General features: G+C 40.9%; 1 protein-coding gene across 5 annotated transcripts in view; it reads left to right on the top strand.

Annotated features, from left to right (window-relative positions):
* Positions 1–14628, top strand: part of LOC113505631 (protein gustavus) — a 40230-nt gene extending 25602 nt beyond the window's left edge. For 2 of the 5 annotated variants that reach the window (XM_026888432.1, XM_026888431.1), the window contains 5 exons: positions 12724–12904; positions 13109–13230; positions 13464–13725; positions 14003–14258; positions 14462–14628. In XM_026888432.1, the coding sequence (XP_026744233.1) occupies positions 12836–12904; positions 13109–13230; positions 13464–13725; positions 14003–14258; positions 14462–14598 (846 nt within the window). In that variant the 5' untranslated portion in view covers positions 12724–12835 and the 3' untranslated portion in view covers positions 14599–14628. Of the gene's footprint in view, positions 1–2801; positions 3275–12723; positions 12905–13108; positions 13231–13463; positions 13726–14002; positions 14259–14461 lie in introns of those variants that run through there. The other 3 variants (XM_026888428.1, XM_026888429.1, XM_026888430.1) reach the window with 2 other exon arrangements.
* Positions 14629–15252: the final 624 nt, after the last annotated feature.

Raw genomic sequence — 15252 nt, forward strand, 5'->3', positions numbered from 1 at the left:
TTGCCTTCTAAGAGTATAGAAGCCCAAGAACACTTACCGAGCCTGCTATAACAGCTTCTAAAGTTGGTAGTTATAGTGCCGTCGTAAATAATAACCATAACAATTACTTTAGTGTGTTGGTCGCATTCAGTGTATTTTCGGTAACCATAAATATCGAAGCCACGATGGCTATCGATTCGGACTTTATTATACTCGTTTTGAGTAGAGCTGGTTGGCCAATCCGCGCTAGTGGTTCGACGCGACGGCATTGTTTTTACTTAAAATAAATTACTAGGTCATTTTTTCACACATTATATTAATGTTAGTTTACGAACAATAATTTTGTCTCCTCGTTTCCTCCTGGCTTCAGGCAAACGGGACCATCAGAATTTAATTTCAGTACAATCTTGATTTACTAAAATAAAGTAGGTTAATAATAACATCAAGATAACAAAGTATTCCTTAGAAATTCCCTCATCTTTTTAAATGCGAATTCGTTGTCTACGCGCCGCCTCTCAGTTTCTGACTGGTGTACAATAAACTAAATTACACCGAGAACAACGGGGAGCAAGGCAACAATGATATTTCGGTAGTGATGAAAAAACAAGAGGGTCGTTTCAGGATTCCGGTGGGAATTCACATCCCGTCCCGTTTTGTAGGCGAGCCACGGAAACAACCCAAGCAGCCGAGAAGCACTCGGAAATTCTTGATGCTATACGAACATTATATCCTATTTATATTTCCAGAATAATTAATTACTAAGGGATGTTATCGTTATACATCGTTTTATTAGATTATTTTGTTATTTCCTTTAAATTGCTGAGGTGTTCTTGTTACAATTCCTCATAGAAATATAAAACATCACAAACTCTAGCATCAACATTTTAATTAAGTGTTGTCATTAAAAGTCTATAAAACCAAAAAAAAAGAATCCCACCTAATTCACGACATATTAAAAATATTAGAATCAAAATATTAAAGTTTTCATTTATTGTTTGATGTAACTTACAATGTAACATTATATACTATTGCTTCATTTATGTGCAAAGAACTAATTAATAATGTATCTTGATGAATCCTTTAATTGCATAAAACCATTGCTGCTCTTAACATATTTTCTTTAAACACTAGTAACATATTTGAAGCGCAACCCATTGTTGGTGTTCTGAATAACGATCGTATAGTCGAATAACTGAGCAAGGGTGATGCCCTTGCTCAGTAAGGTCTATAACAGTAGGAGTAGTAGATAAAAGAATCAAAAACTGAATTGAGCTGAGAATCAAATAAAAACATTGAAAGCCAAGCCAGCTAATCAATGAAACTTATATACAGCGCACACATCACAAAAATATTCATAAAAGAGAATAAAAGTCCGACCCCTATCTATATAACATACGTCTACATTCATTCATACATACTGGATATCACAAACTCTGATTGAAACACGATAAAATCGAAATTCGACGCTTAAAAGGGTTATTTGGAATCGTTTCCATCGCATCCGGATTAGTTTTCTGTTCAATTTATTGCCCTGAGTGAACTGCCATGATGGATTTATAGAAAACTGATACTGTTTTGATTAAAGAATAGTCCAAGTTATACGTTGAAGGATTCAATCAAAATGGTAATTTAACTATTCTTGATTGTTTAAAAAAATATATTTTATGTGCCTTAAACAATGTCAAATTGTGATGTAACTTTGATAGGGTTCTCTATCAACAACGCTCAATTTGATTTCAGATCAATAAAACATTTTTACTTGACATGACACTCAACCAATGTCTTGAAGAGCATGTAATAAATACTACGTACCATAGTTTAGTTTGATAAATATACATGGCATATGCTAGGAAGCCGGTTATTTTATATAAGTAACGCATAGAGTAAAAATAGTTAGGGCACTGAATAAATATCTTGTAGATGTCCATGTTTTATGTAATTTAACATTTCAAATAAAATCTATACTTTATCAAAGTGATCTTGTCCCTAGTCCAAGACTACTTTATTGTCCTTGCAATGCTTGTAATCGGGGGACGAAATGAATAGTCGATCGACAGACAGGTGAAGGAACTTTGTGACGTCACAGCTCAATCGCAGGTGTGCTCTTCTGTACCAAAATATGGAAGGGTAACTCCTGTCAACGCCTCGTGTCGTACTCTAGGATACATTTTTCTTTCTTTTTTCAACTTTCATTATTCATGATCGCTTTTTGACCGCTTTTTAAAAGGCCATTATTAAAATGTCGCTAATGGGATCCAGCACTTCTTTGCTGGCACTAATGCGAGTTGGGAACAGTTCTTTTGTCCAGACTAAGAGAACAGCGATTTGCATATTCTCGACTGTTTAAAATTCCAGCCGTTCTTAGCCTTACGACACATGGTTATCGGTGATTTATACCTAATTTAACACGTAATTAATATTACTATGAAACCATCCCTATCAATGGAAATAATTAAATTATGTATTTTTGGAATGCATGGCAAGCCGAACAAAGATCATTAGGATCAACTTGTGTACAAATTGTCCTGTTAATTATGGTAGCACGAGTGTCGGAGAAAGTTGGCCAAGTCTTCCGAAATGACTCGTATTTGAAGAAACAATATTCACGTGTTAATTAGGACAAACGCATACACATGCCTTTACTTAAAGGCACGTTTGGTTAAAACATTCACATTTACAGTTCCTCGCCTGACTGTTATTAATTTTGATATCGACTTCATATTAACCTTGGTTTAAAAATAATACGTATAGCTAACGTAATTTTGAACAAACTAATGTTATGTATAATTAGCTCATTTAGTATAGTTTTAAGAATCTTTTCAATGCACTAACATACACAAAGAACTACAGATACTTGTCAGCCCTAGTCTTTTTGATATAATGTGTGACGACAATGACGTCGCTATGACTACATTGTATCGGATACCTTTATGGCACGGGAGGGCGGGGGCGGCGACGGGATTGTTTTGACGGGGAATGAGCCCTGGCGGGGCCTGAGGCTTAGGAGAGTGGCTGCCCCCCGACCGCGGCACGTATACCTGCGCGTGCGCCGCGATGCGCACCTCCGCTTCACCGCGCCGCGGAAACGGCAGGTAGCTTGAGCTACGCCGAACGTGGTTCAGTGCGCGCGTTCTCTCGCCGGCGCTGGTAGTGTTTGTGGTGCGCGGACGCACGCGTGTTGTTCGCAATTATGGTTTTTACATCTCGTTTGTGAAGTGGTTTTAGAAGTGGATCCATTGATATACGTCATGTCCTGTGACAGGAGAACAAGGGCGGCGCGTTTCCTCGAGCTGCGGTGAGTTCGTATCGCCGTACGACGCTTTCCGTCACGAACGATTCTCTGATCCTTTGTTGAAGTTGAATCCTCCGAGTGACGTGTGTCCGTCTCTTTTCAACGCGTTTTACCTGTTGAATCCGATGGTTTAAGTGTTTGTGTTTCACCTGAGGTGTTTCTATGATCCTGTAAGAATGTTTAACAACCACATGGCTTTGCATCAGTGCTGTTTTTAAATGCGGACTCATTGTTAAGTAGTATACTTGGTGCCGCTAAAGCTTTTACGATTACCATTTTTGCAATAAATCCATGTAACGTCGGTTTCAAGTACAAAGTCATTAGTGTTGTGTTCTGACCTTGACAGCTAAGTTATAAAATCAGTGACCCTAGAACATGCATGTCTTGGAACTTAGTGCTCACGATTAACTTCTGCAATCTTAAACCTATGAAAGTTGATGGATTTGATTGCAACTGTATCGACTTAATTTCGCCTAAGATTCTGTGAAATTTGTCAAAAATATAGTGTAATTAAGTGAAACCTTCAGTGCCCTATTTCGACAGATTGCACAAAAGTTATACAGTACCATTACATTAGTGTGCCGGTTGCGAGAGTGCCTCATTTCTGGTGGAATGCAAGCGGTAGGGCAAGAGTGGCTCGGCCCAGGCGCAGATGTGGGGCGCGGGCGCACTCCCCGCCTCGCCTCCCGGCCTTGAAAGGCTCTTGACCAGGCCAGCGCCGCCGATGTCGTATTTATTGCAACCTCCACGATCCGTACCGACGAGGTTATTGACGCCTCGCAGCTTGGTGCCTTCACCTAACTACTATTCTTTATCATGGGAACACTAATAGCAATGTCGAGCCACTCGAGCCCGCTTAATGCTCGCCTTCTCCTTGTAGCAATTGTTCTCACGACGATCTTGTTATAATGAATAACTACAATAGTTATTACGTCATTTGCTAAGCGAGTTTCCGCCTTCAAAGTTTGGTAGTTAACGACGTGAGTCACGCAACTGACACGCTTTATAATAAATCGGCAGCATACAATGTATTGTAAGCAAACAACGTAACTAAGTAAAGGCTTAAGTGCATTGTCCTTATGTTAATCCAAAAATATACGTCAAAAGGCTTCAGTTTTACTGCTTCTGTTAATGTTCTGAGCAAAAGCGACTTCCATTGTAGTAGATAGGTATTTATAAATACTCGTTTGTGCAGACCAGAGCAGACACAGGATCGATGGCCAGCGAACCCTAGGTGAAGGACGGTTGTCTAGTTCCTCGCCCTTTGTATGAGCTGCGCTCCATTGACAAAGAACACTTATTTACCTTATATTTTTCCTCGTAAATACAAATCTATAGAGCATTATATTTATAGCTAATAAGAATATACTTTACACATGCCATATGCTTTTAACTCATCTGGTGTAGTAGAATAATCCATATTATAGTCTAAATCATTAAATTTGCGGTGAAAAGATATCAGAAAACCTTTCACCTACATTTATATTTAAATCTTTGTCCAATGAGTTGAATCAGCTGCCTGTACCATATGGCGTCGAGATCCACACTTCATAAAGCGAATGAGGCCGGCATATGTTGCCGCTTTCACTCCCAACATCACAATCAATATTACGTATATCGTCGTGCGTAGTCGCGAAACAAACCGGCGACAAACTCGAATTTCGAACTCTAGCTTAAAGTTGCATGTGATTGGAAACATACAAGATGCATGCGTGCTCATAGAACATAAATCGTCGTATTTAACGGTACCAAACGTTCCTCAACTGTTGCATTGTAATCTATATCAGACAAGCTCCTATAAAATACGGGGTTAAGTTCAAAGAAACCATTAAATTAATTATTTTTTTACTAAGCTCACATTATTTAATGTTTGCCATTATATAAATGAAGGAACAGTAAGCGTGCCAACCAAATGACGTGGTTTAATTAGTACATAATAAAGCTTAGCGTACACTCGTGTGGATGCCGAGGGTAGTTTTTGCCGCAGCAGCTGGTAACCCCAGCAGTGACTCACGTCCTGTGTGCCCCACTGCGAGCCGGGGTGCGTGTCGTTGACCCCACTCGCAGCCCCATGCAACACATACGCACGCCACACAATTTATCCATTGCCTTTTGTGCTCTCTATTATTTATAGCGTTTTAGCGCATACTGTATATCCCTAAGCTTTTTTCGTTTGCACGCTCCCGGTTTATCCATTTTGCATGGACAAGTGATTGTCATTCGATTCGGTACACAAATTCTATTCACTACACCAGGAACTCTTTATGTTGACGGATTGAATCCGTTATTCATTCAACAAAGCTTACTATTATTAGACCTTCATATTGAGGAACATGTGCTTTTTTTAAACTTTCTCTACCTGCTATAACCCAAATTCTCTTATTTTCTAAAAGGCCCTACAAAGGAACGTTACTAATATTTACCTAAAGCGAGCTATAACTTTGCAAATGCTTTTCTGAAAAGAGTAAATTATCAGTATCTTTGAAGTAGAAAAGTACCAGGATTGACATTGAAGTTATGGTCGATACCCGCGAGGCGTTTGATCCGGCCACCACCGCGCCTCATACCGGTTTCCAGCAAGCCGAGACGGCAATGTTGATCCTTCCACAGAAAAACAAAATGAAACAATCTGTTTTTTGTTCCACGCTGCCCGCTGCTTGCTTGCTTGCTATCTTTACTTTACTTGTGTTACCATTTCATTTGAATTTTGTCGCAAATGTACATTAGTATATTTAATTAAATAAACTCTAGTAAAGTATGCTTTTATTGTAAGTCATTTTAAAAGACAATGAAAGATTGGATGGCATTAGTGTTCACGGAAGCGACTGAATCCTCGTCATCAACCTGGGTCACGCTTCGTTGACGCGATTTGCTTAGCAAATAGAGCTGCTTCCTGCCACAACCATATTTTAGTAAGAACTTCACGTGTTCCTTCTAGCCAGCAACAGCTAAACTATTAAATAATTGTGTCTTGTTTTTTGCAGCACAATCCTATTTTGTTAATAACGTACAACCTACTAGCACTGCGTTTAAGTTTTATGTTGAAACTTCCATGAAAATATGTAGACCTTAAAGATCGTGACCTGAAAAGTACCTTGCCTAAAGGGGTAGCAGCGTAGGCTGACGATAAGTTCAGGCATGAATAATTTATGCAGCCAACCCTTACCCACCTAGAAATACTGAAACTTTGATTCGTAGAAGGTAAAAATGAATTACTTATTGCTAATCATACTAACTTAAGATCGGTAGGCTAGAACTAGCCTTGTGTGTAATGTTGCATACTTTTGTTGTTTTGTATGCACATTTATTATAAGCGTTAACTTCAAATTTTAATCATTTGGGAAGAAGGAAGTAGTGCAAAATAAAATAAAATGTAAAGCCATATGAAGTGTAAAATTGGGTTAACATGATAAATGCCAGCAAAAAATCCTTTTTAAATAATCCCTCAACCGAAAATTGCGGCCGGCGTTGGCTCAGACAGACGAGTCTTGTAACATTCCTGAGGCACGAGTATAATGTGCCTCTAACTCAAAGAGCGACGCTTATTTGCGCACACCACTCGAAAAGCTTTCCTGCCAGTTTTATGTGCGAGCCGAAAACGTTTTTTAACTTTCAGCGAGAGGGAAATACGCAAGACTTTGGAAATTATGTCTAAATAAAAATCTAGGACAAAAACTTGCGTCTACCAACATTGTCTTTCGTCCCAATTTTTATGTTAATGGGTTCGTTTATCGGTAGTTTGGCATATTTAATATTCTGCATCTAACTTTAATCTCCGGGTTAAATGAGTGCTGTTTTACTCGAGCAATAAGACTTATTATGTTGTCTAAACTTTTATTAATTAGTCAACAGAAAAATAAAAAATAACATCAGTAGTTGCAATCGTGCCTTCTCAATATTTCCTTATACATTTCTTGTAAGATATGTCTTCTGATGAAGATATCCTAAGTTTGTCATTGGGCTTCTTAGACGCGTACTCATTCAGCGACGCTAAAGGCATTTAAAAGCGGAGGGTGTGCTTATCTGTGGAGGGCGGTGCCAGTGGGGTGTAGGGTGGCTTTGTTCGCGCGCCGGCCTTCCAGACCACTTAGAAGATTGCTCGGCTTTGTCTTCGCACGATACTTCTTTATACTCCGGGTCTCGCCTCCAATTTGGGTTTTAGATTTATTTACAGCAGGCCTGTTTAGTTTGCACGATTGAACTGAAAATTGGAATCTTCTCGCGCTGTGATTTAGCGTAATTGAGTGTTGCTATTCGTTTAAGCTCTATTCGTACACCAGCATGACATAGTAGCAGTTCTGGTTACATCGGCGTATTTTTACGTAATCACACTGCGTTCGCCTAGCAACGATGCATTCGCATAGGTAATTCGCATGACACGTTGGGCCTACACAACTGCGCGACGAAGGCCTTGTTTAAATTGTTCTTGCCTTCACCATATTGTTATAAGCCATTGTGTACTAATACTGAGCTAATATTCAATGACCCAGATTCTCCTTCAGACATCCGTACAAGCTTCCTCATTTGTTGTTTTGTGGGAATACTATAGTAACCCATCGTTATTATTTCCGACCTCTTTACCCCGACTTTGCCACCAAAACTTGCAAAGTTAGTATGTTTATTTTAATTACCTTATTAGGTTTTTTCTCCATCATGACTGTATAGGTCGGGTGCAGGTGTGGCAGCGAAAGCAGCGCTCCCTTGACACGCTACGGCGCGCGGGCATTGCAGTCAAGGCCCTCGACTGCTGCATGCGCTCGACCCGACAAAACGCACTCCCACTTAACGAACAAACAAAATCAGCTTCAATCACAACTACAACATACGCAGATTTCTAAAATCACTGATAATAATTAATGTCAGTATTGAACTCGTAATATTTATTTACAGTATACCTATCTGTTGTTCGTAGAATTTTAAAATAGCTTCGTAACGTTTTTAAAACTGGATTTTCCATGTGTACTATGTTAACCAATTATGAGTACATATTCATAGTTTTACCTGTTTGTCATTTATGTGACTAACTATATCATACAGAACGTCATAATACTTTTACGCAGTTTGAATTCTGAATGAGGAAATTGGTAGCCTCGATCTTTTTTTCAAAAGTTTGATGAACTTTCTCTCGGCAAACAGTTTTCATTCAAATGTACCAACCACAATGTGAAGGACACAATCAAAGTTTTACAAACATAAAATTATTTGACATCATTATCTTTTGTGATATGTGTGACCATGGCACAAAAGCTTCATTATAATAAGACGGAGTCAAGGCATCCTTGACATGAGGAGCGGCGCAGTGCACCGCAGCATGCACGCGCCGCGTCGCCTCACCGACACTCGTTATGTAATCATCACCCACCACTAGTTATTTAACATCTCTTATATCATACTGCTTGTCGACTAATGCACCGCGACTCGGCAGCATACACTCGGAACATACATAACAAACACATCGTATTGTAACAAAGGCAGTCACAATATCACTTTTACTCAACAGTCGGCATTTCCCAACACTTGACACTTCTTTGGAATTATCAAAAAAAAACTCAGCATTCGGGGCCAGGGAAAACGCTAAGTAGGTTTTTCCTTGACACAAGGCCCTGTTGCAACGCAGCAACCGGTACAAGGTTGCACCGACACGCCCTAGCGATTATTTAATTGTTATTTAAACCAGAGATAGTTCATCGTCGCAAAATGAAAACCTTAAGATTAAGTTAACCAAGCGATGAAAAAATATCAACTAAGGTTAAAGTGGTTTTCAGCAAGAGCCGAAATTTTACGCACTGACTTTTATTCTAATTTATTTAATTTTGCTTAGAAAACCTATTGACGAAGATGAACTCGAAGTATGACAACAAAAATGGAAAGTTCAGCTGAAACGCATAGTAAAATATATTCATTAATTAATGCTAACTTAATGAATATCATGACTTCGAAGCTTACGAAATATAAACCGTAGTGTCTAATGGCTTAGCATTCTACGGTATTCAGAAGTAGGCTCTGAGAGCAAGCTCGTGTCATAGAGACACGAAAGGACGAAGATAATTTTGTAACTGACATCATTTGCCGATTTAAAAAGCAGTTGAAGAGCCGCAACATCTGAGAAAGTTGTTCCTTCGCAGAATAATTACCGTTGAAAATAAAATGATAATAAGTAAAGGCCACGATAAAAATTAAACGCATACCTACCTCCAGATGGCACGACATCGCTCGGTGACTCTTTCGTAAGATGACCCCTGAATCGAAGTCGACGCTTTCTACAACTGTCACGAGAAATGTTAAAGTGTGTTCATGCAGTTGAGGCTGGAGGAAACAAACTCGTATATTCGGACAAAGTGTATAGCTTTAATCGAAAGTTACAATAAAGTTACTTTTTTAATGTACATAGGTACGAATACATTTGTGTTATTTACGATATCCTCTTCACTTCTCCAATTAAGCAATGTCTGGCAGGGTATCGTTTTAAATTCGGTTAAATAATAAATGTACATGCTGTGATTCAATTAACAATTAATCCCCTCATCCCCGTTGGTTCAGTATTCAATTCAGTTTCGGACCAACGTTTCAATTTCGCATGTAGATGACACTTTTGTTTGTATTACAAATTAAAATGTCGGCAATCAAGGTTTTATTTAACCTAGTCTAGGTTTATCGACTGCTATGTGTGAATTTGTAGTTTATCAGGCGCAAAAATATTGACACACTTAAAGCAAAGATCTTAAAATCTCGTAAACATTATTTGTGGTCATATAATCATTACATTAACGCTATACCTATGCTGCTAAATTTTAGTTAGACACACCTCCATTTCAACTGTATACATAAACCTTCGACAAAAAATAAATATCCAATAATATCAGTAGGTATGTATGTAGGTAAGTGCAAATTTAGTTACATAACTCCATTTAATTACTTTCCGGTACAATGATTTCTGTTCGGTGAATCCTTCCAAACTTCGCATCATCGTGTTATCCTCGGTAAATCTAGTGCTTGAATATTTATATTTCATGGGGGTAAAATACTTATTTTTGCTTTTATATCCCAAATACGATCATGCAGTAGTCGATCTATGGATGCAATCGAGTGCGAGGCGGTGACGCTCGTGAATGTTTCTGTTGAGAGTAACAAGCACGGGATTTAATATTTACAATAGTGACACAGACGTACGTCATTCGACTAGTTCATTGTTCGCGCGCGTTGGCACACGCTAATGTTGTCGGCCTAGCAACGTTCTCTTCCAATGTTCCATTCACCTCTCACCGAGCGTGAACGGTTATATTGCATGTGACCACACCCGACGACGTTTATTCAGAGTTTTCAAAAGTCAAGTCAGCCAGTAACCATTTACGCAGAAAGTCCTGGCAAAACACTCGGCACAGCAAACTGACGTTTCCCACGATGTCTACCGCGGCGTTCCTATTGCAAACTTACAAAGTGATATCACAGCTATTTAAGCAGCACATGACTTTAACAAATCGTCCGTGTGAATGTCCGTGTGCTGAATACTCGGAATAAAATAGTAATAATTCCTTATAAACATGACACGCGCATTTGTTGTAAACTGTTGATGTGATTTTCCTGGATGATACACCAAACTTACTTTAAGGAAGAATGGAATACTTATTCATAATTAATTTGAATTGATTGTTGGACATTATTCACACTAGTTCTTGGTCTATTTTAGGGTTGTAAAATAGGTGTTGCCGAACGATCGTTAGCTTATTGGTGCACGTGGTGGAAGACGTCAGAGATCGAATGGTCACGTGTCCTCTCTGTTTGTTTATCGACCGCCACGTGAGTTCGCCAGATTATCTTCCAGTGTCGGTCAAATATTAACTGAGGCCCTCACAATACAATGAATTAATTATTAAATTTGTTGAAGAGATATCATACGCACGTGTCGTACTGTCTATAAATAAATTCCTTTAGTGTTGTGATATCTTAATTTATGTGTGATCTCACACTGTATTTCATTTACTTAACAATGTTAAATTTCAGAAACTCCACTGTTGCATTCGAAAATCAATGTATAATCTAATATCCTGTGGAGATAAAAGCAGTTCTAGGCAATAATAGTAAGCCTGACTTTGGCCAAAATGTTGTTTGTCAAACATTTTCAATGGTACAGTGTGCCTCCTAGGTATAAACGCCTCCGCTAGCTTTAGGTGTGTGTACATATATATTTTTAAAAATAATTTACCAAAGTATAACTTAATAAATATTTAGGCATATAATGAATTCGTATAACTACGCAATATTTAAAAGTGCTCTGCCAAACAACGGTGTTGCTTCGAAGTCAAGAGGCGGCGCGACGTGAGGGGACGCATTCACTGCCTTTCACTTCCCGCTTTTGTCATGAGGCCGCTCTAGGCGACGGAAAGGCAGACGGCCTTGTAGCTTGCGTACCTTCTAGGTGTCCCTTCTCATCCTACATAGACTGTATACCAATCTGATACGCATGCGAGCCATTAGCCCAATCATGTCACCAGTTTGACCAGTTTCCACCTGCAGTAATCAAAAATTGCCCGTGCTATGTGGAAGCTACTTAATAATTTGTAATTTATTTTCATTTTTTTTCTAAATGTATGCCTTCTCGATGTAGCAAAACTATGAGTGTCTTCCAGTGACATCATCACACTCAATTGCCTGTGCTTGTGCGACGAAGCTGATATTTGGAAGTCATTTGAAATCCGACAAACTTCACTGCCATATTTGTAATTAAATAATAACGAAACCATTACATGACATCACGACTGAGGAAAAAAAATAAACAGCAATTAAAATAAATCTATTAACAAGAAGCGATCATAGAACATTCGCATGTGTAGGAACGAGGTTCCATGGCCGTGTTAACCTTGGCTTTTGAGCGGTGACTTTCACGGTTAGACGGCCGGCGCGTTACATAAGATGCGCGGGTACTCCGCTGACGCCCCGGCATCTGCTGTGACGACACCACCGCTCACCGGTCACTTGGAAACCGGTTCTTTCGAACTTTGACAAAACACCCATGTTATGACGATCTACCACTAACGCACACGTCCTTCAGGAAGTGATTGCAACCAGCATAAAATACGGTTCTAGGATTTGACGTAACATCTACCAATGTTGAGCAAAGGAAAGTAAACTAAATTGTTCCGTGCTCCTGTCGATTAGTACCAGGGGAGGGTTGCTTAGAAAATCTTTATCGGAAACACAAAGCATATAATGTGATTAACAAAATTCGGCATTCATCTGGTAATCCTAGGAACTGTGATTGGTTTTTGGTCATTTGTTCGATGCAATAAATTAGCATTGTTTGTTAAGATAAACAGATTACATAAAATAGATTTTCCCTGCAAGAGACCATTTAATTTCGTATCAAAGATTTAAAAATTATCCTACCTTGGTAAATGAACATTTTTGTTTCTGTTGTGATGTTTCTAGTCTTAATATGAAATGTATTGTTGCAGGTACAAGAGCGGGGTGCGCTCAGTGAGGGGCGGGGGCGGCGGCGGCGCGGAGGAGGCGCGGCGCGGCGGCCTCAAGGCGCTGCCCAAGCGCGCCCGCACTCGCTGTAGGGGCATGAACATGGGGCAAAAGCTGTCCGGCGGAGTCAAGTCGGTGTCGCGCGAGTGCACGGCGCCCTTCAAGGTATCACTTCTATCAAATCTTCTAATGTTCATGAAAGGCCGGAATACATTTACATCTGCTTATCTAACTACTAAACTGAACCACCCTTTTTGTTTGTTCCGTCTCCTCCTTAGCGCCTTCAATTAAATCAGAAAACTTCCACATATTCCTTATTTTAACTACATTTTTCTCCTGACTTTAACGTGTACGTATCTGCTCACCCAGGCGGTAGTTGCGCGCGAGCTGGCGCCCGAGCCGCCGCGGCCCGCGCGTCTGGACGCGCTGCTAGACGCGCCGCCCGCGCATCCCGAGCTGCAGCTCAAGCACGCTTGGAACCCAGACGACAGGTAAAGCCGAACACCAACCAAACCTTGAGAACTTTAGACAAAAACAATCAGAACTGGTTTAGGAGCAAGCTATAAAACAGTATTGTGATAGTCGTCTACTGCTCAAAAATGGTAATCTGATGTTCGCCTTGACTGGCATTTTTGAAACCATATTGAGAATAATTACTAAAACAATGTCAATCTATTCATAACGTCGGACCAGCATAATATAACCTACTTCTATAAAATTTCAGATCACTAAACATATTCGTAAAGGAAGAAGATGCATTAACGTTCCACCGGCACCCAGTAGCTCAGAGTACAGACTGTATCAGAGGCCGGGTGGGCTACTCTCGCGGACTCCACTGTTGGGAAGTTGTGTGGCCGGCGAGACAAAGAGGAACACACGCGGTCGTCGGAGTGGCTACCGCGCACGCACCCTTACATTCTGTGGGTTATCAGAGCCTAGTCGGCGCTACTGACCAGAGCTGGGGCTGGGATTTGGGCAGAAATAAGGTATGTTAAACTAAAAAGTTTATTATGGATGTTTTAACAATTTTGGGTTTTCTTTGGGTCTCAGCCCGTATGTTGAGTCCGTTCTTGTTTTTTTGTACCAGCTTTTGGTTGTCTTTTAGAGAATGCTTACCTATATGAATCGTAGCTAAGTTAACCAATATCAAAAGTTAAAAATTTAAATTTACCTAGTAGGCATAGTCAATTGTAAACGTATTAATGACACAAATTGTTAAACCGTGTAAAATCCATAACTAATGTAACCTTTACCATGTTCCAGGTATACCACAACGCGAAAGGCACAGGCGGCAGCGGCACGACGTACCCGGCGTTACTGCGGCCCGACGAGCAGTTCCTAGTCCCCGACCGGCTGCTGGTGGTGCTGGACATGGACGAGGGCACGCTGGCCTTCTGCGCGGACGGACGGTATCTGGGAGTGGCGGCCAGGGGCCTGCGCGGGAAGACGCTGCACCCTATCGTGTCCGCCGTCTGGGGCCATGCCGAGATCACCATGAAATACATCGGGGGGCTCGATCGTAAGTATTTACTAGTAATAAACGTTTGGAAAGGCCTTAGCAGTAATAGCAGTAGGCGCTGGTTGGCTAATATGATGATCACCAACATGGCTTTCGTTAGGCGAATATAGTACTCAGTTCAAGTTATTTCTTTTTTATCAAAACAAGAATTTTAATGACTACAAAACACAGTATACATACAATACATGTTTGCCTTGTTCCAGCCGAACCCTTACCGCTGATGGAGCTGTGCAGACGCGTGATCCGGCAGCGCGTGGGGCGGCCGCGGCTGCGCGCGGCGGCGTCCCGCCTGGCGCTGCCGCCCGCGCTCACCGCCTACCTGCTGTACCGCGCGCCCTAGCCCGAGCCCCACGCGGCCCCGGGCCAGGCCCCGGCCGCGGGCCCCGAGCCCGGCGGGGCCCAGGCCCCAAGCCCGGCGCAGTCGCCGGCCCGCCGCACGCGTAAATCGGACTCCCCAAGCCCCGCCGCCGCGCCCGACACGACCGAATAGGGTTTTATTTTCAGCGCTTGAATGTACTTAATGGAAGAGGCGGACTGTTCAGGACGACAGCAAGATATTTTCGTAGTACTGAAACACTGATTGTGGAAATGCAACGCGACCAAAACGAAGAGTGAACGTCGGCCATGCATCTAGTGCTGTCGCACTTTACTACATAGCGGACTTGCTCCGCTCGGCCGATTCCGATTAGCATAAACCGATAACTAGTCCTTGTCCGCCCGGGAACCAGAGATGTGCTTTATGTGACCGACACTTTGACGGGTACCTGTAAACTATGACTTCCATATACGAATATAAGAGGTATAAATGTAATAGACAAAGAAAGCAGCAGATTCATTATATTTACAAAATACGCACGGTTTTGTCCGATTTACAAGTGTGATTAGAAAAGCGATAGAACTTTAAAGGAACATTGATTAATTCTGACATGTTAGCATAAAGTGGTGGAGTGTCGCGGTGAGCGTCGAGTGTACAAACGAATATTGAATACAGACT

Source organism: Trichoplusia ni, chromosome 26 (assembly GCF_003590095.1).
Source record: "Trichoplusia ni isolate ovarian cell line Hi5 chromosome 26, tn1, whole genome shotgun sequence".
NCBI classification, from domain to species: Eukaryota; Metazoa; Arthropoda; class Insecta; order Lepidoptera; family Noctuidae; genus Trichoplusia; species Trichoplusia ni.